Source organism: Aquarana catesbeiana, linkage group LG04 (genome assembly GCF_042186555.1).
Source record: "Aquarana catesbeiana isolate 2022-GZ linkage group LG04, ASM4218655v1, whole genome shotgun sequence".
NCBI classification, from domain to species: Eukaryota; Metazoa; Chordata; class Amphibia; order Anura; family Ranidae; genus Aquarana; species Aquarana catesbeiana.
The window spans coordinates 603,166,646-603,193,168 of record NC_133327.1 but is presented as its reverse complement, the minus strand read 5'-3'; the positions used below and the strand labels follow the sequence as shown (position 1 = coordinate 603,193,168).

General features: G+C 41.1%; 1 protein-coding gene across 1 annotated transcript in view; it reads right to left on the bottom strand.

The window, feature by feature from the left end:
• Positions 1-2,267: 2,267 nt before the first annotated feature.
• CNRIP1 (cannabinoid receptor interacting protein 1) overlaps positions 2,268-26,523 on the bottom strand; it is a 64,611-nt gene continuing 40,355 nt past the window's right edge. The window contains exon 3 of the mRNA XM_073628224.1: positions 2,268-7,701. Coding sequence (XP_073484325.1) covers positions 7,537-7,701 — 165 coding nt within the window. The 3' untranslated portion in view covers positions 2,268-7,536. The remainder of the gene's footprint in view (positions 7,702-26,523) is intronic.

Here is a 26,523-nt window from a genome sequence, read left to right as displayed (position 1 = left end):
GAACAAGAGCACATTTTACATAAAGTTAAAAGGGTCACTACTTGTTTAGGTTCAATGGCTTTCATGGAAAACTTGTGCTTGCACCACACTCTCATGTCCTGTACACATGATAGGATTTTCTGATGGAAAATGTGTGATAGGACCTTGTTGTCGGAAATTCTGACCGTGTGTAGGCTTCATCACACATTTTCCATAGGAATTTCCGACACACAAAGTTTGAGAGCTTGCTATAAAATTTTCCAACAACAAAATCCGTTGTCGGAAATTCCGATCGTGTGTACACAAATCCGACGCACAAAGTGCCACGCATGCTCAGAATAAATTAAGAAACTAAAGCTATTGGCTACTGCCCCGTTTATAGTCCCGATGTACGTGTTTTACATCACCACGTTCAGAACGATCGGATTTTCCGACAACTTTGTGTGACCGTGTGTATGCAAAACAAGTTCGAGCCAACATCCATCGGAAAATATGCATGGATTTTGTTGTCGGAATGTCCGATCAATGTCCGATCGTGTGTACAGGGCATTATATGCTTGATAATGGACGCTGAACATAACGAACCCTGAGCCAAAAAGGCTGTTCACCTTTCAAGGAAAGTTTTACTGAATGAGGTAAAATTTTTATTTTGCCAGGAATACCAAACCCTGTGAAAGAAAATTAAAAAAAAAATGTTTTGCACATGATTGGATGAGGGAAGTTGGCAGAGCTTCACCTCATTTACTAAGCTTCGGGAAACTAAGCTTCTCTTGCAAAGTGAAGAGTCTATTTTCCTTTAGGATGGGTTCACACTGCAGCACGGAGCGGCTCACAGCAGGAGTCTGCTGTGTCCCCGTTCACCGTTTCAGGTCCGATTTCAGTCCGAATTGTTGGCTGAATTCGGACCTGAAACGGACCAGAAGACGCACAGCATAGGACTCCTGTGCAATTCGCACCACAGCCGCTCCAGAGATGTGTGAACTGTCTCCAATGAGATCAGGTCACAATCTCCTGACATGCAAATTGGATGCAGGCAAACCCACATCCAATTTGCAAAAGTGTGAACCCAGCCTTAGTAAATTTACTTCTGTGTGTTCCCACCACACTGTTATATGCTGAATTATGGACCCTGAACAGAGAGGCCGTTGCAAAACGTGGATTAGACTTAAAAGGTCTGCACAGAACAAGAAAGAAAACAGATATCTGTCTGCAGATATACGTGCAGACAGACAGATACCTCTGTCACATAAAAGTAACTTGCAGGTTATTGTTGAAGTAATAACTTAAAATGTTTATTTCACTGAAAATATGCAATAAATTTTCCTAAATATTTGTTTTAACAGCAACTGAACATGTTGAGATGGACAGTTAAATATGTTTAACCATTATCCTAAGTTCCACTTTCCTCGTATTTTTTTCTTTTTTTCATTTCCTTTTTAGAACAAGAACAACACCCACACATTTTGAAAAACATGTCATTGTTACAGTAACAAAACATAAATTTACATATTTAAAGTGAAAGTAAACCCATCCATAAAACTGTTTCATTTACGGCACATGCCGGAAATGTAACACTCCCATTGGTTGTGCTCTCAACCAAACTGTCAACCCATCCAATGGCTGGTGTCATAACTGATCACATGTGCAGCCTAATGGCATTTGTAGAATAAACAGAGGCAAAGATGGCAGCTTCCTTGGCTGAAAACGATAGGGGGGTTTACTTACACTTTAAAGGAAACCAATGACTAACAGTTTTATATTAAGTTGCCTTCAAATACTGATCACAATATTATATCTGTATAATTATAACGCACGTAACACCTACCCACAGCAGCAAATTAACCTCAGTCTGAACAGCCAAATTAAAGGGTAAGTTCACCTTTACAGAAAAATCTGTAAGGTGAACTTACACAGGACCCCCTCCTCAACCCCTCCGCCAGTCTCGCTGACCTGGATCGCGGCAATCTCCTGCTCTGAGCCCTGGTATGGCTGCATCAGGGGTCTGGGGCTTAGAAATACCTGCAGCTGAATCTCCAAAATGTATCCCATCAGGAGGGAGGTTTCAGAGCATTATAATTCGTCTGCACCATCACATGAGCAGCGCAGACCAATCATAAGCCGCATAGCCTGTCCTGTCAGCTGGGAAGAAAGCCCTGGACCCCTGGTGCGGCTATACTGGGCTCAGAAAGAACGGTGATCGCCACGCTGCAGGTCAGTGGGACCTGGGGGGGGGGGGGGGGGGTTGAGGAGGGGATCCTGTTAAAGTTCACTTTGCAGATCTTTCTGTAAAGGTAAACGTACACTTTAAACGTGATGTATTACTGTATAAAACAATTCTCCAGCCATTTTTCACTTTTCACAAAGCTACATAAAATATGCCACCAACCTTTGCTACTTTTTTGTGACCTCTCCAGCAACACCACATTGGCTTTGAATGGACACATACACTTTATTGTAACAGTTCTTAACGTCACATTTAATCGCAGGGAACATGAGCATGATTTTACAGATGTCATTTCCAACATATGAGTTGGACAGTAAATGCACACCAAAATTCATCTTTTACTCAGGCTAAAGTAGATTTTTAAAATGTGCATGGCAAGTCAGCTTTAGTCTGCATTTTATATTATAGTATCATCAGGCTTATGCAATAAAGCAATGCATAAAGTAATGATAGCATAAAAACAGTTACTGTTTCAAGCAAACTGAAACAATCTCTTAACATGACTTCAGTATAGTGAAAGCTTGCTGTAGGCAACTGTTTAGCATTACTGAATAAGTCTATATTATAATGTCTTTGAAGAAGAACCCTGATATGATTGTCTCTAGAGTTTTGTAATTAGCATACATGATATGCTTGATCCTTAAAGCAGAACTTCCAATGTGACCCAACCTATAGAATACAAATACTTGGCTGTTAAACTTCTCCCTATCTACCATGTAGGGAGTCACTTACCAAAAACATGCATGCAGTCAGTAAAAGAAGATGTCTTGAGCTGTATGTTTAAGGTCAGTGACTCACTAAAGTTTCAAAGCCGTAAAATGGGCACCACAATCATATAAATAGCACCTTCTAAAATGGTAGATCCCATATTTTTTTCATTAGAGATCACATGAAAATTGTTTAAAGTTTAGCCAAATAACTTGTGCATCTCAAAAATATAAAAATATACACACAGGTGCATCTCAAAAAATTAGATCATCATAAAGTTAATTTATTTCAGTAATTCAATTCAAAAAGTGAAACTCATATGTTATATAGATTCATTACACACAGCGATATATTTCAAGCATGTATTTCTTTTCATTTTGATGATTATGGCTTACAGCTAGTGAAAACCCAAAATTCAGTATCTCAGAAAATTAGAATATTGTGAAAAAGTTCAATATTGTAGACTTGTGGTGTCACACTCTAATCAGCTAATTAACTCAAAACACCTGTAAATGTTTCCTGAGCCTAGAAATGGTCTCTCAGTCTGGTTCAGTAGGTTACACAATCTTAGGGAAGACTGCTGACTTGACAGTTGTCCAGAAGACAGTGATCGACAACCTCCAAAAGGAGGACAAGTCACAAAAGGTCATTGCTACAGAAGCTGGCTGTTCACAGACGGCTGTATTCAAGCATATTAATCGAAAGTTAAGTGGAAGAAAAAAGTGTGGTAGAAAAAGGTGCACAAGCAACAGGGATAACCGCAGCCTTGAGAGGATTGTGAAGCAAAGGCCATTCAAGAATTTGGGGGAGATGATTCACAAGGTGCGGACTACGGCTGGTGTCAGTGCTTCAAGAGCAACCACACACACAGATGTATCCAGGACATGGACTACAACTGTTGCATTCCTTGTGTCAAGCCACTCCTGAACCAGAGACAACATCAGAAGCGTCTTACCTGGGTTAAGGAGAAAAAGGTCTGGACTGGTCCAAATTCCTCTTTTCGGATTAAAGTAAATCTTGCATTTCATTTGGAAATCAAGGTCCCAGAGTCTGGATGAAGACAGCAGAGGCTTAGAATCCAAGTTGCATGAGGTCCAATGTGAAGTTTCCACAGTCATTGATGATTTGGGGAGCCATGTCATCTGCTGGTGTTGGTCCACTGTGTTTTATCAAGTCCAAAGTCAGTGCAGCCCTGTACCAGGAAATTCTAGAGCACTTCACGCTTCCCTCTGCTGACCAGCTTTATGGAGATGCTGATTTCATTTTTAAGCAGGGCTTGGCACCTGCCCACATTGCCAAAAGTACCAATACCTAGTTTAATGATCATGGTCTCACTGTGCTTCATTGGCCAGCAAACTCGTCTGACCTAAACCCCATAGAGAATCTGTGGGGGATTGTCAAAAGGAAGATGAGACACACCAGACCCAACAATGCAGACGAGCTGAAGGCCATTATCAAAGCAACCTGGGCTTCCATAACACCTCAGCAGTGCCACAGGCTGATTACCTCCATGCCACGCTTCATTGATGCAGTAATTCATGCAAAAGGAGCCCCAAACCAAGTATTGAGTGCATACTATACTGTACATGGATATAATTTTCAGTAAGCCCACATTTCTGTATTAAAAATCCTTTTTTTATTGTTCTTATGTAATATTCCTATTGATTTTTCACTAGCTGTAAGACATCATCCTTAAAATTAAAAGAAAGAAATGCTTGAAATATATCACTCTGTGTGTAATAATTCTATAGAATATATGAGTTTCACTTTTTGAATTGAATTACTGAAATAAAGTAACTTTTTGATGATATTCAATTTTTTTTAGATGTACCTGTATATATAAATGTATTCAAACAAGCAAATAGGTGAAGTTTGCATCTTTTTAAAGTTTGTTTGCAAATTATTCTCAAGCTTAGACATTAGAAATTAGAATGCAGTTGAGTAGCAGAGTATATTGTATCATATTTAAAAGGTCATGTTGGAGGCCCTGTAGAAAATAAATATATGCCTATTTTCCTTCAACGAGACAACAGTGCGTATAGCGAGATTTTAGATATAAAATCTTAAACAGCCTTTAAACACAACAATAAATTGTAAAGGCACAAAGTAAAAAAATATTACTCATAGTTTCCTCTTGAACATATACTAAATGAAGGCAGATCATTTAAAAAGATGTCACTGTTATGCCCCGTACACACGGTCGGATTTTCCGATGGAAAATGTGTGATAGGACCTTGTTGTCGGAAATTCCGACCGTGTGTAGGCTCCATCACACATTTTCCATAGGAATTTCCGACACACAAAGTTTGAGAGCTTGCTATAAAATTTTCCCACTACAAAATCTGTTGTCGGAAATTCCGATCTTGTGTACACAAATCCAACGCACAAAGTGCCACGCATGCTCAGAATAAATTAAGAGACGAAAGCTATTGGCTACTGCCCCATTTATAGTCCCGACGTACGTGTTTTACATCACCGCGTTCAGAACGATCGGATTTTCCGACAACTTTGTGTGACCGTGTGTATGCAAGACAAGTTTGAGCCAACATCCGTCTGAAAAAATCCATGGATTTTGATGTCGGAATGTCTGATCAATGTCCGACCGTGTGTACAGGGCATTACCCTCACAATTTACTGATAGTCAGGCTCGTAAATGAAATGATCTGAAAGAAGAACAATCTGTGTAGCCCTACAACTACATATTATTACAGCAAAAACTCATGTTTTGTAGTTAAAAAAGAAACTTCTTTGACTGAATTTTTTTGAGGTTGTCTTTTTTAACTCATTCACATAAAACTGTTCTAATTATGTCCACTTAAAATAAGTTTAATAGAACTGGTCATGCAGCATAAATATACATGAGGTACTAGTCCTGCAGCAGTATTACTTTTAACGACACACTGGTGCTAGCCAGTTCCATGTTTCTTGTGTAGACATTCATGGTGCAAAGCCAGTTCCGTGTGTCTTGCCTGGACATTCATGGTGCAAAGCCAGTTCTGTGTGTCTTGCCTGGACATTCATGGTGCAAAGCCAGTTCCGTGTGTCTTGCGTGGACATTCATGGTGCAAAGCCAGTTCCGTGTGTCTTGCGTGGACATTCATAGTGCAAAGCCAGTTCCATGTGTCTTGCGTGGACATAAATGGTGCAAAGCCAGTTCCATGTTTCTTTCGGTCATTCATAGTGCAAGACCAGTTCCACATTTCTTGTAGAATGTCCCAAAGAACACTACACCATGAATCTTACTAATACACACAGAGCTGATCCCGCACCAAGAATGTCAACACATGCATATCTTTTAGATTGTGGGCTCTAACGAGCAGGGTCCTCTGGTTCCTTGTATTGTACTGTAACTGTACTGTTTGCCCCAAAGTTGTAAAGAGCTGTGCAAATTATTGGTGCTATATAAATCCTGAATAATAATAATAATAATAATAATAATAATAATAATATCACCCTGCCCTATAAGCTAAATGAGACACATAGAACTGGTCCCGCTCAGGTTGAAAATATTACCTGATAACTGTTTGTCAATTTGCTAACTTCTTATAGTAAATTTTAAAAGATGTAGACACAAAGATCACAACGTGGGAAAGGGGGTCCTGAGAACAGGTGCCCCATCAGCTTTATAAGCCAGGGCTATACTGGAAAATCCAGCCTTTGGTTGTAGAGAAGAATGATCCCCAAATACATCCCTGGTCATGTTAGCAAACAAAGTGAAGAAGCTGTCGGCCAAGCAGTTCTTCTTTTAGATATTTTCCTTTCTGAGACTTTTTCTAGTACCTAAAATTAAAATAGGTAAAATACTAAAAGAGTGTTTTTTCTAATAGCTACCATTCAGTTATCTTGTATTCACTTTAAGCACACAATCAGGCTAAGGGATATAACAAAAAAACTGATATTCTTTTCAACTGGATTAGCTTTTTAAGGGCTTATTCAGACTGATGATGAAATTGCACATACACATGGATGCATCCCAGTAAATGGTGATGCCCATTTAAGTGTCCTTCAATGGCAACTTTGTTCATGTTGGAATTGAAAATAGGCAGTCAAACATGGACTAATACTAATAAAAATACTAATTTGTCAACTGCACTTCTCTGATATGGTTCACCAGCCATCTGAAAGAGCCCAAAAGACAACAAGTTCACTAATTTGGCAGCCCATTAACAAATCACCCTTAAATGCTCTAAATCTATGCAGCAATTACAATAAACGCACAATATTTTACAAAAATAATACATATTCTACTACACCGCTGTAAACATAACATGATAAACATATTTTCATAAAGAATAATTCAGTCATTTAAAGTATACAGATCGCCAATACAGAGTGGAGTAGGCCATTTTAAATTCACTAGGAACTAATACTGAAACACTGTAGGGAACCCCAACTTACCAGTGATGTCACTGGTGGGTTGATGAACTGAACTGTCCTCACTATTGGCTCCCAGCAACATAACTGTCTCCACTCTGTGCAAGAGACTCCATTTTAAAGTAAACAATAAACCATTGGGAATCCTCTTAGCTCCTGATATGTTATATACACTATTATGTGGCTTTAATAGGCTCATTGTGCTGGTCAGGTTGATTAGCTCATTAAAAAAATGTCCAGCTTAGATGGCTTCAATGGAACATCTCTTTATTGATCCACATCAGGCTTCGGGTCTCATTGGGTTTGCACTCATATTCAATGCTGCTGAAGCTGTTGCCCCACTGGCAATGATCTCTTTTATGGTAGTTGTAGAATTTTACTTGCCATACGGTCTCAAAACTCCCAATGTCTTCAAACTGGAAAGAGAGAAGACAAAAATTAGACTGATTAGTTATAATGTGCTTGCACCATCATCACCGGGGGAACCCAATGCCAAGCCTACCCTTAAGGTGTAATGGTTGCAACCAAGTAGGATATGTGAGTTTGTGGTAGTAAATATTCCTGAACCTTGCTTGCTATTGCTCTCTATGCAGACCAAAAACAGCCCTCTCATTGTTAATTGTTTTGGTCTTGTGACCACCCATAGAGTGCTTTCTCAAATCTCATTTAACAACCTGTTCAACTCTTCAATAAAATCCGGTATTGTTTGTTCTTTTTCAGTAAACCTTCTGGGAGGTACAAATAGCATGTAAAATAAAATACAATTTTAAAAAACAGGCATGAAGAAAGATAAATCCTGCTTAAGCAGTATGTTTCAGTATATATTTTAATTTATTATTGCAATATTTGTCTATTTTTTTTCATTATTTTCACGTTTTTTAGTTTTTGCATTTCCGTGTTTTTGTTATAGAATTACATTTACAGATTTGCAGATTAGACACAGTCACTCAGGTTGCAACTTCTCTGCCTCACTTCTAAACCACTTCAGCCCCGGAACACTTGGCTGCTTAATGACCAGGACATTCTTTGCGATACGGCACTGCGTCGCTTTAACTGACAATTGTGTGGTCGTGCAAAGCTGTACCCAAACTAAATTGACGTCCTTTTTTCCCACAAAGAGAGCTTTATTTTGGTGGTATTTGATCATCTCTGCGGTTTTTATTTTTTGCGCTATTAACAAAAAAAGAGCGAAAATTTTGAAAAAAAACCAAAACAATATTTTGTACTTTTTGCTGTAATAAATATCCCCAATTTGTTTTTAAAAAAGCTATTTTTTTCCCCAGTTTAGGCCAATATGTATTCTTCTACATATTTTTGGTAATAAAAATCACAATAAGCGTATATTGATTGGTTTGTGCAAAAGTTATAGTGTCTACAAAATAGGGGATAGATTTATGGCATTTTTATTATTATTTCTTTTTTTTTTTTTTTATTAGTAATGGCAGTGATCTGCAATTTTTATCGGGACTGTGACATTATGGCGGACACATTTGTGGGACCATTGATAATTATACAGCGATCAGTGCTATAAAAATGCACTGATTTCTGTGTAAATGTCACTGGCAGGGAAGGGGTTAACACTAGGGGGCGCTCAAGGGGTAACTGTGTTCCTTAGTGTGTGTTCTAACTGTGGGGGGAGGGGACTGACTATAGGAGACGACAGATTGCTGTTCCTAGCTAGCAGAAACTCAGGATCTGTCTCTCCTCTCCTCACAGAACAGGGATTTGTATGTTTACATACACACACGTCCCTGTTCTGGCTCTCGTGCCCACGATCGCGCGTGGCCGGTGGTCATGGTGACCATGATGGCCATGCACTTTGGCATCCCCGCAGTGCAGCGGGTGTGTGCGCGCGCCTCCGGTGGCGCGCATGCGTACCTGCTATCCCGCTTAAAGAAGCCGACGTACAGCTACGACGGCACGCGGGATCGTGCCGACCTGCCACAGTACAATGACAGCGGCTGGTCGGCAAGCGGTTAAAGCACAAATGCAATCACATTTTAAAAAAATAAAATGAAGCCCCATCAGGTTCTAAAAGTACAAAAGCAGCTCAAGTTGCAGCACTCAGCTTCAATCCACAGCTAATCCACCAATACCTTTTTTTTTTTTCTTTACATGATGTCCTCAGTCTTCTGGCCTGAATGATGTCCAGCTTGAATGTGTACCAGAACCTAAAGGTGCAGTTAAGCCGAACGTACAGTAGATGGATCAAAATTCAGCCGGTTCAGTGGGAACTGGACAAATTTCGATCCATCTATAGGCAAACTGGTTGAACTGAAGTCGATCTATCAATTGACTTCAGCACAACCGGCCTGTCTGGGGTTTTTTCGTACGATCCCAGCTGTAGCCGCCAGGGGAGATCATTGTTTTCTGATGGTGGGGAAACCTCCCACTGTCAGAATACAATAGATTGTATTCTATTGTAATGTTGAATCAAGCAATTCTCTTTCGACCTGTGGTTGAAGGATAGACCAGGGCTTGACAAATTTGCTTTGAATCTAGCAGCCAGCTAAAAAAGTTAGGAGCCATTTTTTTTAACTAACAAATCTTACGAGTGGAACATGTAAAAATCATTTTAGCCCTGAAGATTACATACCGTATATACTCGAGTATCAGCCGACCCGAATATAAGCCGAGGCACCTAATTTTACCACAAAAAACTGGGAAAACTTATTGACTCAAGTATAAGCCTAGGGTGAGAAATGCAGCAGCTACTGTAAGTGGAAAAGAGGGTCAACAATGCCCATCTGCAGCCCCACTGTGCCATCTGCATGCCCTACTGTGCCATCTGCAGCCTCATGTACCTGATCTCCAGAACACCGGCGCTGTGACATGCAGTCTAGTCGGCAGGCGTGCAGTGTAACAAAGCCCCGCCTCCTCATCCATTAAGGAAAAATTCAGTTTCCCAGCAGTAAGTCAGCGTTCCGCCTGTCACGGACGAGGACGAGGAGAAGGCGGGGCTTTGTTACACTGCACGCCCGCCGACTAGACTGCATGTCACAGCGTCGGGAGATCAGGTGCATGAGGCTGCAGATGGGCACAGTGACTCAAGTATAAGCCGAGGGGGCTTTTTTAGCATTAAAAAAATGTGCTGAAAAACTTGGCTTATACTCGAGTATATACAGTAAAACCTCCAAACATTATATATTTTCTGAAAACAGACACCCTAGAGAATAAAATAGTGGTAGTTCTAATTTTTTATGTCACACAATTTTACCGCAAAGGTATAGGAAACCCAAAATTTCAGTTAAAAAAAAAACACATTAAAAGTTAATTTTAGGGGGCACAAAAGTGCAATAAATTACCCAATTTCTAGTAAATTATAAAAGCTGAGGTTGTACCAAGTAAATAGATACATGTCAAACCTTAAACATGTCAGTACCCTATATTTTCCATAGGCAGCGCTTTAAAAGCACACTGTAAGTCATAATTTTAGTATTACAAATGAGGTCTGGTGCTTGAATTACTGCTCTCATTCCGGCGTGTGCGGTGACATGTAACGAGTATTGCAATCAACGTTTTCAGGTGTAGGTGCCTCGCCATTTGCGTTTACGTTTGTATGTGTGTATATGTGGGGGGCCTCGATTTTTTTTTTTTGGGGGGGGGGGGGTATGTGTGATGATTTTTTTTTTTTTTTGGCGATAGGTTTTCTTTAATGAGACATGCAGGGTCTAAAAGACTTTGCATGTCTCCCCTGTGCTCCACTGAATGTAATGCAATGCACATCACATTGCATTACATTCTTTCCCGGCCTTGACAGCTAGGGAAACTGTCAACTGGGATGTCACTTGAGTCCACAACTAGAATGGGGAGGAGAGCAGACGTGTGCCCACTCTCCTCCCCTTCTAGTTGTGGCCCCGGATGTGATGTGTGACTTCACTCCTAGGTCCCCATCAACAGTTTCCGTGACCATCAAGGCTGGGAAAGAATGTAATGCAGTCTGGGATACATAGCTTGGGGGTGGGTGGGCGCAGGCAGAGTGTGGGAAGTATTCAGGCGGCAGCCCAGGCGCCAGGTCCAAACTTCTGGTGACCCGGCACCTGAGAGTTGTCGAGCCCCGGGATAGACCATTGCATAATCTATGGCCAGCCATTCACTTTAATGTGAAACTGCTGTGCATATGAGCGCCACAAACCAAAAATGCTATTTAATTCATTTTTAATATTCAAAGCAAATTCCCACATCCATCCATGTCTTGATGCTTGATTTTGCTGAAAAATCATTTTGAAAAAACATCCCCTTTGATTTCTGGCTGTAGCCATCTTGAGTAAGGGCAGAAGATTCATGTAGAATTTCCTTCCTGGAATCCATCTATCCTTAGCTCAGTCATGCAGGTAGGAGGATGTGCATAGCTGACAAAACCCCTCCTCCCCTCCTGAAGACTCCTGTGATGTGTGACATCATTTGTCTAGGCCTGGAAACCAGAAAGTAACTGAAGAAATGTAATAACAAAAGGTAAATATAGTATAAATTCCTATATATTTACTAATGCTAGTAGTATGTGGATTAAAAATTGTTAATGTTGATTGATTGATGCTTTGCTTTAAAGTGGATGTAAACCCAATGTCATCCTTTCTACACTACTGCCATAGGGGTTATCTATAAGGAAATACATGCCTCCTGCATGTATCTTTACCTGTCAAATGTCTCCCCTCTGTCTGTTATGAGACCCGAAAAACTGCAGATTCTGTGGGTGGGTCTGTTGTCTGGAGCTCGGTGGGTGGAGTCATGATGTCAGTAGACTCCCCGCCCACCTCTACACTCCCCATGTCAATATGCATTTTCTCCTGTGTATTTATAACACTGAACTTCTGCTATGATCTCTAACATCCAGTGAAAAGACAGGAAAGTAACCACATGACTTCAGCATGCCAAATCATACTGAGGTGTGGAACAGCCAATCCTTGCAGAGCTGCTGAAGAAAGGAGTGGGGGAGGGAATTAAAAAATAATGCATGTCTTAGGCTAATGCACGAGATGTAAATCACTTGTCACTCACAGCAAGGGGGAGGATTTGACAACGTTTTTCTCAGTTTGTCAAGTTTTATCTCACTGAACAATAAAAGAGGATTGCTCAGAGATGGATTAACTCTGTGTGGCAAGACTGGGCTCAAATGATAGGAAATCTTCTACTCTACAGCAGGGATAAGCAATTAGCAGACCTCCAGCTGTTGCAAAACTACAAGTCCCATCATGCCTCTGCCTCTGGGTGTCATGCTTGTGGCTGTCAGAGTCTTGCTATGCCTCATGGGACTTGTAGTTCTGCAACAGCTGGAGGTCCGCTAATTGCATATCACTGCTCTACGGTATAATATATAAAAAAAATAAATACATTTTCGGGTTCACATCCACATTAAGTGGCACTGCAAAGCAGGAAGCAGAGAATGTGTATATAATGAGCGGGGGAAAAAATAAATCTTTTATATTATTACACACCCTATGACCACATGGCTCTGATCAGTTAGTCCAGTGTAAGTACACATACAGCTTATAAACAACATACCTGTCAATGTCAGTGCTGTCATACGTGTCAATGTAAGTACTGGACGTCTTAAGACCTAGATATGCTCAAAACCATTACTACTCTTTTATACGGTATGGTAATAAAAACAATGAAAAATAGCCCCATAATTACAATCTAAACACTGGTCAGGCTTTTGCTTAATGTCCATTAATTTGGGTTCCCTATAAATATAGGCATTAATTCTTGTGTCCTAAAGATAAACTTTGTTGTCCCGTGTTGTTTGCGATCAATCAAATTGCTTAGTATAAAATGTTAACGTTTACATCAACAAAACAACCTAATCTATAAGTTTTATTGTATATAAGTACTACTTGTACTTAATTATAGACCTTGTACAGATTCTGCTTTGTCTTCTTCCTGGTCTAATTTAACATTTGCTGATGTAGTAATTACTAAACATGTGAACGCAAGCAGGAAATTTGGAACTCATTTGGTAAAATAATACACACTTTCGTAGTATAACAAATCAGCGATTGCTCAAAGAAAATGTGTGTGTTGCTTATGAACGACAATGCAATGGGCTTTAAGGTCTGTCTTCCCAGCAGAACACATTCATGTTTCTTTCTCTTGCCTGCCACTAAGGGCCAGTTCACACCACATGCAATCCAGCGCGTTTTTAATCTGCATCAAAAATGCGCAGACAGTAGTGAACATAGGTGTCATTCACACCAGTGCAGTGCGTTCTAGTGCAGTCATTAACCACTTCAGCCCCAGAAGAATTGGCTGCTCAATGACCAGGCCATTTTTTTACGATACAGCACTGCATCAATTTAACTGACAATTGTGTGGTCGTGCGACGCTGTACCCAAACAAAATTTACGTCCTTTTTTCTCCACAAATAGAGCTTTCTTTTGGTGGTATTTGATCATCTCTGCGTTTTTTATTTTTTGCACTATAAACCAAAAAAGAGCCACAATTTTGAAAAAAATTTTAAAAAAACACAATATTTTGTACTTTTTGCTGTAATAAATAGCCCCAATTTGTTTTAAAAAAGCAAATTTTTTTCCTCAGTTTAGGCCGATATGTATTCTTCTAAATATTTTTGGTAATAAAAAAAAAAAAATCGCAAAAAGCGTATATTGATTGGTTTGCGCAAAAGTTATAGCGTCTACAAAATAGGGGATAGATTTATGGCATTTTTATTTATTTATTTTTTTTTACTAGTAATGGTGGTGATCTGCGATTTTTATTGAGACTGCGACATTATGGTGGACACATCGGACACATTTGACACATTTTTGGGACGAATGACAATTATACAGCGATCAGTGCTATAAAAATGCACTGATTACTGTATAAATGTCACTGGCAGGGAAGGGGTTAACACTAGGGGGTGATCAAGGGGTTAACTACGTTCCCTATGTGTGTGTTCTAACTGTTGGGGATGGGACTGACTATAGGAGATGAGAGATCATGGTTCTCAGCTATCAGGAACTAACAATCTCTCTCTGCTCTCCTCACAGAACTGGGATGTGTGTGTTTACACACACACACACACACACACACACACACACACATCCCTGTTCTTTCTCATTGCGACCACCGGTCATGAGCATCGGCACCCCTGCTGTGCGCACTTGCGGCTGCTATCCCACTTAGAGGGACTGGCGTATAGCTATGACAGTTCGGGGGATCGTGCCGACCTGCCACAGTATAATGAAGCTGGCTGGTCGACAAGTGCTTAAAAGTAGAACATGCTGTATTTTTTTATGCAAGGAACTGCACTGGAACATGGCAATATGGAACAAAAATGCAATGGAAGGTGTTTTTGCTGCAATTGCTGTTGCTTGTTAGAAGCTGGCACCCGCCAGCGTCCTAACAACCAGTGGCTAATTTCTGCTGTCAGCAGCAGGGATGAGTCATTGGTTGTTAAGAAGACAGCACCTGCCAGTGTCCTAACAACGAGTGATCTCTTCTCTCAGAGGGGATTCCCCCCGCTGACAGAAGAACGTAAACAAAAAAAACGGCTTTAAAAAAAGAAAAACTGTGCGGGGGCACCTTCAAGCCATACCAAACCCTTTGGGTCTCCGAGTGTCATCATGGGGCAGGGTCACTTAGCGGCAGGGGGAAGCGGTGCTGTCATTCCGTAAGTGTCAAGTGGCGGGAGAGCTCATGTTCGCCATGCTTTTTTTCCCCAAACGGGCCTGCGTTCATCGAGATTGACCATGTATTTACTTTGGGGGACATGGTTATTTATTTTTTAATAAAGGAGTTGTCAAAAACGATGTTTGCATTTTTCTTTACTTTTGACATTTTTGGGGTGAAAGAGTAGAGGCACAATGTACCCCATATTCATTCACATGAGGGGGGGGGCAGGATCTGGGAGCCCCCTTGCACCCACAAGCACCAGGTCAGGGTTGTGGGGAAGAGGCCCTAGGCCCTATGTATTCATCAACATGGGGACATCGGGAGAGCATGTAGACTGGTATGATTCAGAGGGGGGGGGGGGGGGGTATGGAGGTCTGGTATGGATTTGGGGGTGGACACACCATTTTTCTTTTTTTTGTCGGGTTTCCATTAAGATTAACACCAGACACATTAAAGTCCATGTATGGTGAGGCAGCACCAGTGTGAGTGCTGCCACACCAGACATTGACTTTTAGACCCCTTTCACACTGAGGCAGTTTTCAGGCGTTTTAGCGCTAAAAATAACGCCTGTAAAGCGCTTGAAAACTGCCTCTCATGCCTCCCCAGTGTGAAAGCCCAAGTGCTTTCACACTGGGGTGGTGCGCTTGCCGGACGAGAAAAAAAAAGTCCCGCAAGCAGCATCTTTGGGGCGGTGTAGGAGCGCTGTATACAGCGCTCCTACAATGCCCCTGCCAATTGGCCTATTGGAATGAAAAGGCAGCGCTTCGGAAGCGCCGCAACATGGGTGCTTTTAACCCCTCCTTAACCCCTTCTTGGGGGTTAAAAGCGCCCTGCTAGCAGCCGAAACTAAAACTAGTTGCGCTTTACCGCTAACGGACCCGCCGTCCCAGTCTGAAAGTAGCTTTTATGTGTCTGATTTAGACTACCGAATGTGAGTGGATTTTATACCTTTTATTGGAATTAAAAATCTTTTAATAGTGCATTTAGAGGCACCCCTGTATTTTCTCTCTTGCATGCTTTAAGGTAATTTCTATAATCCTCTCTACGAGTGAGCAAAATGACACTGATGTATGAGATGACAATATGTTAGATATCAAACATGCTACAATGTCCAGCAGACGAATGAGCTACATTACATCGCCCAAGGAAAACAGGCATAAGAGTCACAGCATGTTTGGTGTCTGATAAATCATAATTTCATTCCATTCGGCAATACTTTGGTTGTTGGACTGTAAAACCATGCCATCTGGAAATATAGATATAGTTGGAAAGGTGACTCTAAAAGGAGTGCCTGATGAAATATCAAATATTTTAGCACTTGGCACAGGCCAATGACCCTGTCAGAACTATACTTATGCTGCAATGAGTTAGGCTATGCTAGAACCCAAGACCACGTAAACCTGGTTAGGTGCTTTTCACCTTTTAGTCCATTTATTTTACTGTTGCTATTTTCTGTTTTGTAATATCCTTTTCTGTAAAAAAAAATTCTTGAAACGTTTTTTTCTTTTCTTTTATTAAAATGATATTTAAAAATTCTTAGATTCTCTAATGCCTGCTAGTTTAAAGAATGCTACCATATTTTAAAATCCGTTACCTTCTTGTCTGCATGGCAGTGATTATCACTAAGGCTGTGATCACATATATGCGTTTTTAAACTGCATCACCTTCGCATGACATGTGAATGCGACCAGTTCTCTGGGGTGGGCGCGATGCAGTTTCAAAAAGGGTCCTGTGCATTTTTGGGTCCGGCCCCTGGACTGCAAACCGCAGCTGCATGCATGGCTGGTGCTACTACTAGGCAAACTAGGCAGCCGCCTAGGGCGCATTGCTGCCTAGGGCGCCCGGCCACTGGCATTTCTACTCTTCCCTCTGCAGCAAGCAACTAAGTCTCAGCATCAGCAGACAGCAGCCGCTCCGTTCGCACATAGTGTCAGAAGCGCAGTGGCAGCGGAGGTGTCTGTGTCCCGACTCCTGAATGAAAGGAAGCAAGCAAACTTTTATTGATGGGCACTGGTAGGCTGCATTGATGGGCACTGGTGGGCTGCATTTGATGGGCACTGGTGAGGCTGCATTGATGGGCACTGGTGAGGCTGCATTGATGGGCACTGGTGGACTGCATTGATGGGCACTGGTGGACTGCATTGATGGGCACTGGTGGACTGCATTGATGGGCACTGGTGGACTGCATTTGATGGTTGCTGGTGAGGCTGCATTTGATGGGCACTGGTGAGGCTGCATTTGATGGGTGCTGGTGGGCTGCAGTTGATGGGCGCTTCATTAAAAAGATGGGGTATACATGGGCTGGGCAACGGGTGTAGAGTCATTGGTGGAGCCAATGGGCGGGGAATGAGGTTTCGCCTAGGGTGTCAAAAATCCTTGCACCAGCCCTGGCTGCACATATGTGAACCCGGTCTAAGGGCCAGGATTGTTACAGCAGATACATGTGCATGTTTATGTTAAAACATGTGATGGCAACTATTGTTTGTGTGTGTGTAAAGGGTTAACTGTGGAGTTAGCCGACCCTAGAGATAGATGAATCAATTCCTTTTCCACGGGTGGAAGGAAAGAAAAAAAAAAAAAATCGCTTGATGCCTCCTATTGTGTTTTGCCGGTGAGGGGGGGGAATAGGGACGGCATAAACACAATGATTACTGCTATAATCACAGGTAAAAAACGGGTGTTGTGCGTAAGTCGATCGTTGGATCAACTTGGGTAACATCAGCCTGCCTGGCTTTAGATTGTTGTTCTAAGACCCGCTAAATCTCTGTGCAGGGTGAAGCTAGGAGTGACATTTTCATACCTATCATATCTAAGAATTTGGAAGCTGCAACATATTGAAAAAGAACTGCATATGTTAAAAACTATATTTATATATAGGGCACATATAGGTAAGTTAACACTTTCCATAATGGTTATTACCAGGACAGGTTAATCTGTAATATGACACAAAAACATCAAGACCTTGAAAATGGGCAAATATTTTTTTTATAATAGCATGTGTAGCTTGATTGATATTTCACACATGACATATGGAGAACAACCACCCACACCCATTAATAATTAAATCCAGAAAAATATAACAGATGGAGGCACACCACAGAATGCTGAGAAACTGTTCCAAATTTTATTACAGCTAAAGATTATTATAGAATTTCATGATTTCAGTCAAACTACAACCATTTTATTAGTTCACATGTAAAGCATATAAGATAAATAAAATGGTCAATGGAATTGAAAAGCCCATCCAACCAAAAACAAGGTTTTTTAATAGACACCCATCCAGTGAAAATAAATCTCTTGGGGACCCTAATGAAGGGATGTCTCTATTTTTGTACACCATCTAACTGCCATGACCTTTACAAGAGCGTATTGCTCAACCTCTTGCATATTTTATTATGTTTTGCTGCCAAGTTTGCAGCATCAGAACTGACATTTTTGATGAAGCAAGAGGGAGATTTCACCACTGCTGCCCCTGAAATGTATAGCTGCTAGAGGATTCAAAACTTGAGCACCTTATCATAAATCTCTCTGGAGAAATCTTTTTTTTTTCACCGACAAGTCCCTCTCCTCCAGTAGAGGCCATCCTGCTTTTTTTCCTCTGAGTAAAAGAAATCCTCTTCTCTACTCCATGATGACATCACAGGGGTCTCAAAGGTCTCACTCTACTGGCACCCCGCACCTGGAGGAAGCAACGCATGGTGCTCCCTTGGATCCCTCCCCCCAATTTTAACAGAAAGCCAGATACTGCATTGATTGGCAAGGAGAATACACCAATAACCCTCTGGATTATGACCCTGATCAAAAAACTCTGAATCTCTATTTAAGAAAACAGCAAATGAACACATATGTTTACACTCTCCTGGGTCACCCAGGGTTATCTCAACCCTATACGGTGCAATAAACACAAAAGGCACTCTTTCCTCTCTCTCTTACGTGGGGAAATTGAAGTGGGTCCTTGGGAGTCCCGTAGAACTGGAGAATTGGAGCAAGATCTGGTTGAGAGTAGCTAAATGTTCATTCGCTACAGCCATTTTAGAATCCACATACAAAGGTCCTCTTTCAGTGGTACTGGGCCCCCGAGTAGAATAGCCTATGTGAACCCAGCTTCAGCGATAGGTGTTTGAGGGGATGTGGCCAATGTTAACGCTACACACTTGGTGGCCCTGCCCAAAACTGACTGCATTTTGGTCTAGAACTTTTAAACGTCTCCACACTCTGTTTCACCTATTAATCTCTAAAGATGCAAGGATAGGATTCCTTCGCCAATCTATACCAGGCCTCATTCCACCTCAACAGAAACTACTTATTCTTAGCTGTGAAACAGAAGATAGCCAAACCCTGGTAGAAACCTTCTGTGCCTTTTCAGGCTGTCAAAGTCTGCATGAATCCGATGTCCATCAACAAAAAATTGTCTAGTATACTCAATGAGAACAAAAATTCCTCAAAATTTGGGAACCATGGCTCAAAAAATCCTTGCCATCTTCAAATCTTTTCAGACTGACCTATCTATAGCCAATATATTTGATCCATGATCCATGTCTGTCCAGCTCTTTTCCCTTATTTCCTTTTTCCCCTACACCTTCAATCTCCCCATTCGAGTCTACCAGCTCCCGAACTGACTCAATCGATTCAGATGCTAGTTTCTTTTATGCAATTATGAGTGGGCTGACAACCCAGGAGACTGAAAATGTCTACTGTACTTTCTTTTTTCTTCCTGTAAACGTATGTATATTGTGTCAAATGTCTCGGACCATGTTGGTGTACTTGTTATTATTCCTGTTTTAACCAATAAAAAGAACTGAACAAGAAAAAATAATAGAGGTGGCCGTTCAATTGCTGCAAACTTTTACATTCTGTTTTTTTAGTGTCTGACAAAGTTTATGGGTGGGTTGAACTATATAAAGCTAAAATGGGGCAGCCTGGATTCAACCTCAGGTGATTCAGTTGGTGGATTTTGGCTTTGGCTGCATCTAAAACCCCCTAGCATTTATAATTTTGCTAAAAAAAAAAAAAAAAAAAAAGAACATGTTCAAGCATCATTAGGTCTTTACAGGTCTTGGCAGCTTTCTGTATTATTTGAACTTCTAACTTTTATAAATCCCACACAGATCACAGTTAGATGCCTGATCATTTTCTGTGTACATGGTCCCTTGTTTCTGCATTCCTCTTTCTTGGGGTCTTGTCTTCCTGTTTGTTCGGTTGAAAGTTATTGTTAACTACCTTTTTTTTTTTTCCAAAAAATGTATCCTGCTTCCTGGTTTCTGTGGCTTGTCCAAATCCTGTCTCTGGCATCTGACCCTGGCTTGCTCCTGGACTGGAGGTCAGTTACTGTCTCCCTAGGAAACCTGCTGTTCAAAGAAAGTGCTGCTATTTTTATCCTGGAACTGGAGCTTCCTCCAGTCACAACTGGACTACCTTACAATGCTTGAGGCAACATATACACTCACCTCTATAGCAATATCATATTCATGGTAATCCTTTGGCTGGGCTTAAAAACTGCAGTCCACCCAGGCCTCCCGGATACTGTTTCTCTTCTCTTTTTTTATGAACATACTTCTGTGGTAGCCATCCAGGATAGAGGGCAATGGTCTATTGATGTAGATGAGCTTTGGATTGTTCTGACAGCCCGCTTGTATGTTAACAAAATGGTCACTATAGGCAGCTATGCTCTAATCAGAATCACTTCCATCTCTGGTTTTCCAGTGAAAGAATACAGATGTGACAGCCCTTCAAGACAAATTAATAATGACCTTATGAGTTTTTCCCCTTTCCACTTACAATACACGGTCTTAAAGTTAGTACAGTGCCTTTGTAGTACTTTAGTCATAGATTTAGCTCCCATTGAGGTTTCTGCATAGAATTTGTATGTTCTTTATGTGACTGCATGGGTGTCTTCCAGGCACTCCAGTTTCCTTCAGGAATTCATAAGCCAAAATACCAGGTTAGTTAGCTACCACCCGCACAAGTTCTAGCACATGCTTGAATGATTGTGCTTATATTTTAAAGACAGATGAATATATATATAATATACATATAAATGGTTCAATAATCTCTGGAAAGCATTGAAAAATATCTTTTTACAATATAACAGGGCAAAATGGAAGGCAAGGTTGGACACAGTGGGTGGATACTAGAATGTAACCCATTGGAGGTTCTCCATTCTACAATTCTAAAGTTTTGTTTGTAATTAACTGTTAGGTATAGAATCTAACATTCACTTGTCCTGTTAAAAGGAGTTGACTTTCTTCCAGTCATATGAATCCTGAAGCTCCTTTTTGGAACGCAACTCCTTCTGAATTGAAAAGATATGTTTTGGGAAGTGAAGAAAGTGACACATGATATCAATTAAGAAGCTGCTTCCCAAACAAATTAGACAATAGAGATGTTTTTAGTTTAACAACCTAACATGATGCAAAACACAACACAGCTATTGTTCTGGGTCCGAATAAGGTGCCTTTCATTACCCATCTGTGATCAGATGAGTTCTTAAAGGGTTTCAAGGATTATCATTTAAATTAAGCATTTCATGGGAACATAGGGTTGTAAGATCTAGCATTGTGTGGTACTACTAATTTTTGGGAGCTTTCCAAAAAAATATTATTGTTATATTCTTGCCAAGAGCTATAATTACTAACCACTAATTACATACCATTTTCTCATTCATACTTACCTTACTTCAGACAAATAAAGCAATTTATTTGATGCATGTTGAAAAAAGAATTCTGATATAGATTTCCCCAAGTATTACACATCTAAAGATTCAACCAGGCAAATATTTTTTTTCCAAAACTTTAAAACAAGTAAGGTCGCATCTTATAAGCACAGCCTGGTAATGGGGCAAAACAGGATTTTGGCAAATGGTTTCAACTTGCTAAATCCATCTACAGGCATACAACTTGCAGATGAATCTTTGGCAGTACAGAATATTAAAAAAAAAAACAAAAAAAAACATGTTTTTATACTTTTTATGTGTAATGGGCCGCTTTTGACGTGACGTGGGCTAGTCTGTGTCTTGGTTTCTAAACAAGGCCTGACTCACTTCTGCGTTGTCATTTCCAGTTTCTCGACTCGCTTTCATTTCGAGGCTTGACGTGCATACCTCACTTTCAGATTGAGGCTTGACACGCACGTTCCAGCGCCATTTTGCTGACGACCCCGGAAAAGTTGGGATGATTAGAGGCTGCGTGTGATCACCTGTTTTCAGGGGTTACATGACTTTATAAATTTAGGGTGGCAGAGACATCAGGACACCCCAGATGATGTCAGATTGAGACAAAACGCTTCGGGTCTACTGACCTGTCTATGCATCTACAACTTGACTTTCTATGCTTTTGATGTTTTACTGAAATGTGAGTGATTTACCTTTTTTTTAAAAAAAATGTTGTTATCTACAGTTTTACACTATGTCAAGTGTTCTATCTTTTCTCCTTGGATTTATGTCCTAACAAAGTATTGATGAGAGGACTCCACACTCTGAAAGGTCCTATAAGTTTACATACTATTCCATTGGCTACTGTGGCTGTTGGCATTTGGTGATGATTACAGTGAAGATTCCCCATTCAGGTGTTGAGACACCAAAGCCCGTTTGACCCATTTGGTATATGTTAAATAGGGTCCCATTGTTCCGGTAAGCCTCCTTACACTTTATTTGGTGGCAGAAGGTTTTCACACAGCGATGATTTCTTTCCACTTGGGTGATTGATCACTATTATCTGAATCACGAATACATGGACTCACTTTCGAAACCTGAACTGTTTAGGAGTTCTTCTATATATACACATGTATAATTTTTTCACTTTATGATTCATTCATATTTGTATGATCTATGTTTTAGCGCTGCACTGTTTATACCTATGTTTTTATATTCACAAACAACATTGGGGTTTATTTACTAAAAGTTAGAGTGAAAAATCTGGTGCAGCTTGGCATAGAAACCAATCAGCTTCCAGTTTTTTGTCAAAGCTTAATTGAACAAGCTGATGTTAGAAGTTGATTGGCTACAGCTGCACCAGATTTTGCACTCTTCGGTTTTAGTAAATTAACGCCATTGTCTACAGAGAAAATCCAATGTTTGCAAGCAACAAATATAAGGGTAGCAGAAGATATTAAAACAATGCTCCCAGGTACAGGAAATGCTGACGTATATTGTGTACAATTGTTTGATTTTTTGGGGGAATATATATGGGAAATAAAAAGTATTCTGAAATAAAAAAGCACAAACATTATAGCCTTCTGGTTACTCGATATCCGTTGCAAGGATCATTTTACTTTTAAAAAATGTATATAAATCTTAAAGAGTTTTCATTTCTTCTGACTGTTAGGTCTCTAGGGAGCCAACATCAGCCATCCTGACACTATTGTTATTCCAAGCACTCATCAGTTATCGTCTACAACCATTAAAGTGAAAAAGGCATCAGGTGATGTAGATCTTATAAGTCTACTACCCAGGGACATCTCTAAATATTGTTTGAGAATCAAAATGAAGCTTGGGTCATTTCTTAGCTGAACATGAATATCTTAACCACTGGCTAAATGTAATTCTTTGGAGAAGCCTGAACATTGAAGAAGGTCCTAATTCTAAAAGAAACCTTAGCTGAACCATTCTAGAACCTATTCATATAATCATCACTGCAAACCACTGGGTTTCATGCTGGTCAAAAATGACCTTCTTAGATAACTAGTCTATGAAGTCAACAGAAGTTATTTAATGAATTATTAATTGGAAGAGGTTAAAATCAGTTATCATTAACTTGGATGTTTGAACTTTTTTTTTTTTTTTTTTTAAGAGAGTGAAGTTAATGTCATGGTGAACCATTTACATTACTCAGCTCAGTGTCAAAGACCTTACATAAATCATATGTTTTGAGGAACAGCACAAAAAAGTAAGGGTAGTCCAAGACAGCAGTCGCTAACCAGTGATCCGTGGACCACTTATGGTCCACAAGAACAATTTGGTGTTCCCCAGGAGTTCTGCCGCAAATCAACATTGTGGCAGATGTATACCGCCCAATGTTGTTTGCAGTGTTGTTCCCAATGCGTGACGACGGTCAATACTGTCAGCGTGTATTGATACCTGATGCCTCCTTTGTAGTTTTGGCTCCTCAGAGGGAGGCGCCAGGAGTAGCGCAGAGAGCATGAGGTAAAGAGGGAGGGGACTTCCAATGGCAGATTGTGGGAGGGAGCACGGAGCTCAAGCACGTGGCTGGATAAGGAGGTGAGATCCAATGATGAGTCTGTGTAAGGCAGCAATGTGATGCAGAGTGCGGGGGGGGGGGGGGGGGGACAGAGAGCCAGACAATTGTGTGTATAAGGCAGCAGTGGGATCCAGGGGAAGGAGGCAGAGAGCCGGAGCACCGTGTGTATGAGGCAGCAGTGGGATCCAGGGGAAGGAGGCAGAGAGCCGGAGCATTGTGTGTACAAGGCATCAGTGTGATCCAGGGGAGGGGGGCAGAGAGCCGGAGCATTGTGTGTACAAGGCATCAGTGTGATCCAGGGGAGGGGGGCAGAGAGCCGGAGCATCGTGTGTATAAGGCAACAGTATGATCCACGGGGAGGGGGGCAGACAGCCGGAGCATTGTGTCTGTGTATAAGGCATGTAAAATTCATGTTAGTGGTCCAGATGATTCAAAAGTTGTGAGTTTAGTGGTCCTTGAGGTCCGAAAGGTTGGCGACCACTGCTCTAGGGTATTGGAAAAGTTTCCAAACCGAAAGTGAAAACAAAGTTTTACTGCAAAAAAGTTCACATAAGCAATGATATATACACAACAGTATGTTTGGGCATCAGCCAAGAACCACAGCAACTCTGCCACTTGGCCCATTAAATATGCAAAGAGTGTATACAGTATGGTTGAGAGCGTACAGTGCAGCTAGATCCATTTACATTTGTACAAACATTTAGCCCGGGTTCACACTATAACGCGCTGTGGATCGCACAGGAGCGCTGTGCGTCCCTGTTCCCCGTTTCAGGGCTGAATCAGGGCCGATTCTATGCCTGAATTCGGCCCTGAAACGGAGCCAAAGACGCACAGCGTTTTTGTGCAGTGCACTCCGCAGCCGCCCCGGAGATATGTGAACCGGCTCCATAGGGAGCCAGTCACATTCTCCTGCTATGCAAATTAGATGTGCGGAAACGAGAAGAGAAAAAGAGAAGATATATCTTTTCAATAATTTTTAGAAATACAGGCAGTCCCCGAATTACGAACATCCGACTTGCGAATGACTCCTACTTACGAACGGGGCGTCTCTGCCGTTCTGCACATGCGCGGCCACTTTTCGACGGCAGGCACATCGGAAAACGCCGTCTGCGCATGCGTGGCTACTTGACAGAACTTCGGAAAACGACGTCTCTGCCATTCTGCGCATGCGCTTCCGACTTACGAACATATTCGACTTAAGATCAAACTGGCAGTCCCTAACCCATTCGTAACTCGGGAACTGCCTGTATGTGTCAAGAGATCAGTGTGATGCAAACGATGTCATAAATGTGGTCATTTTTTAAATGTTTCTATGTGTTGTGTGCAGTTTTATAGGCTTTACTGCTTGTAATTGTTATTCACTGTTTCACATAACAATACAAAATCGTAAGTCATCTCTGGCTGGCTGGTATTGTATCTCAACAGCTGTTAAGCAGCATGGCTGAGTGAGAAAAAATCCAGAGTTCCCTCTGGTGGTTAATCTAAAAATCTCTATATCTAAAGCAGTTAAAATGGTATTAAACCCAAAACCAAAAATGTAATATATTGCAGCTTACTAATCATTATATGTGGTGACTGCATTTCTTTTCTTTTTTTTAGGCTTTTTCCCCTCTGTTTTCACCTGTTGATCTGGTCAGTAAACACACCTCCTATTTTAGAGCGCCTCCCCACTCTGGATGAAGGAGGACAGGGGGCACCTTTGGACAGCAACATTGTCAGTCTGGGCGGAGGGGAGTGTTAGATGGACTAACTGATTTAGATACACTAACAAATTGAAGCCAAACACCAGCTAATACTCTATAAAGCAGTTACAACAAACAGTTTCTTAACTTTGGGGATAAAGGTGTTACTTAAACAGACTTACTGACTGGATGACCAGGTGAAAATAGAAGAAAACAAGCCTAAAAAAGGAAACTAATGCAGCCATCACAGGCTCCATTCCCACTTGGCATTTTAGGATCGCGGTGGAATCTAAAAATGCACTACAATTGTAAAATGCAGGTTCAGGTGCCACCATTTTCAATGGCACCTAAAACGCAGTGTGCGTTTTTGCCGCGATCATCGCACAATTTATCGCGCAGCAATTTGCATCATCATAAGCTTGTCCCCCAAAAGAAGCTCCTGCTCCTGTTTGAGCGACAAGCTTCACACAATGCAATTTGTCGTGATTTATTGCGTGACAATTGCGGCCAAACTGCACCGCTTTTTAGATGTCATTAAAAATAATGGCACATGAACCTGCATTTTGCGATTGTAGTGCGTTTTGTGATCACAGGCACAATCTCGCCAATTCTGCCGCAATTCCAACACGCCAAGTGTGAATGGAGCCTAAAAATTTCTAAGCTGCAATATAATAAATAGTTGCTTTCAGGTTTAATACCCCCTTAAGTGGGAATTACAGGCCTCCTCCACTAGCATGTGACTGCACAGTAA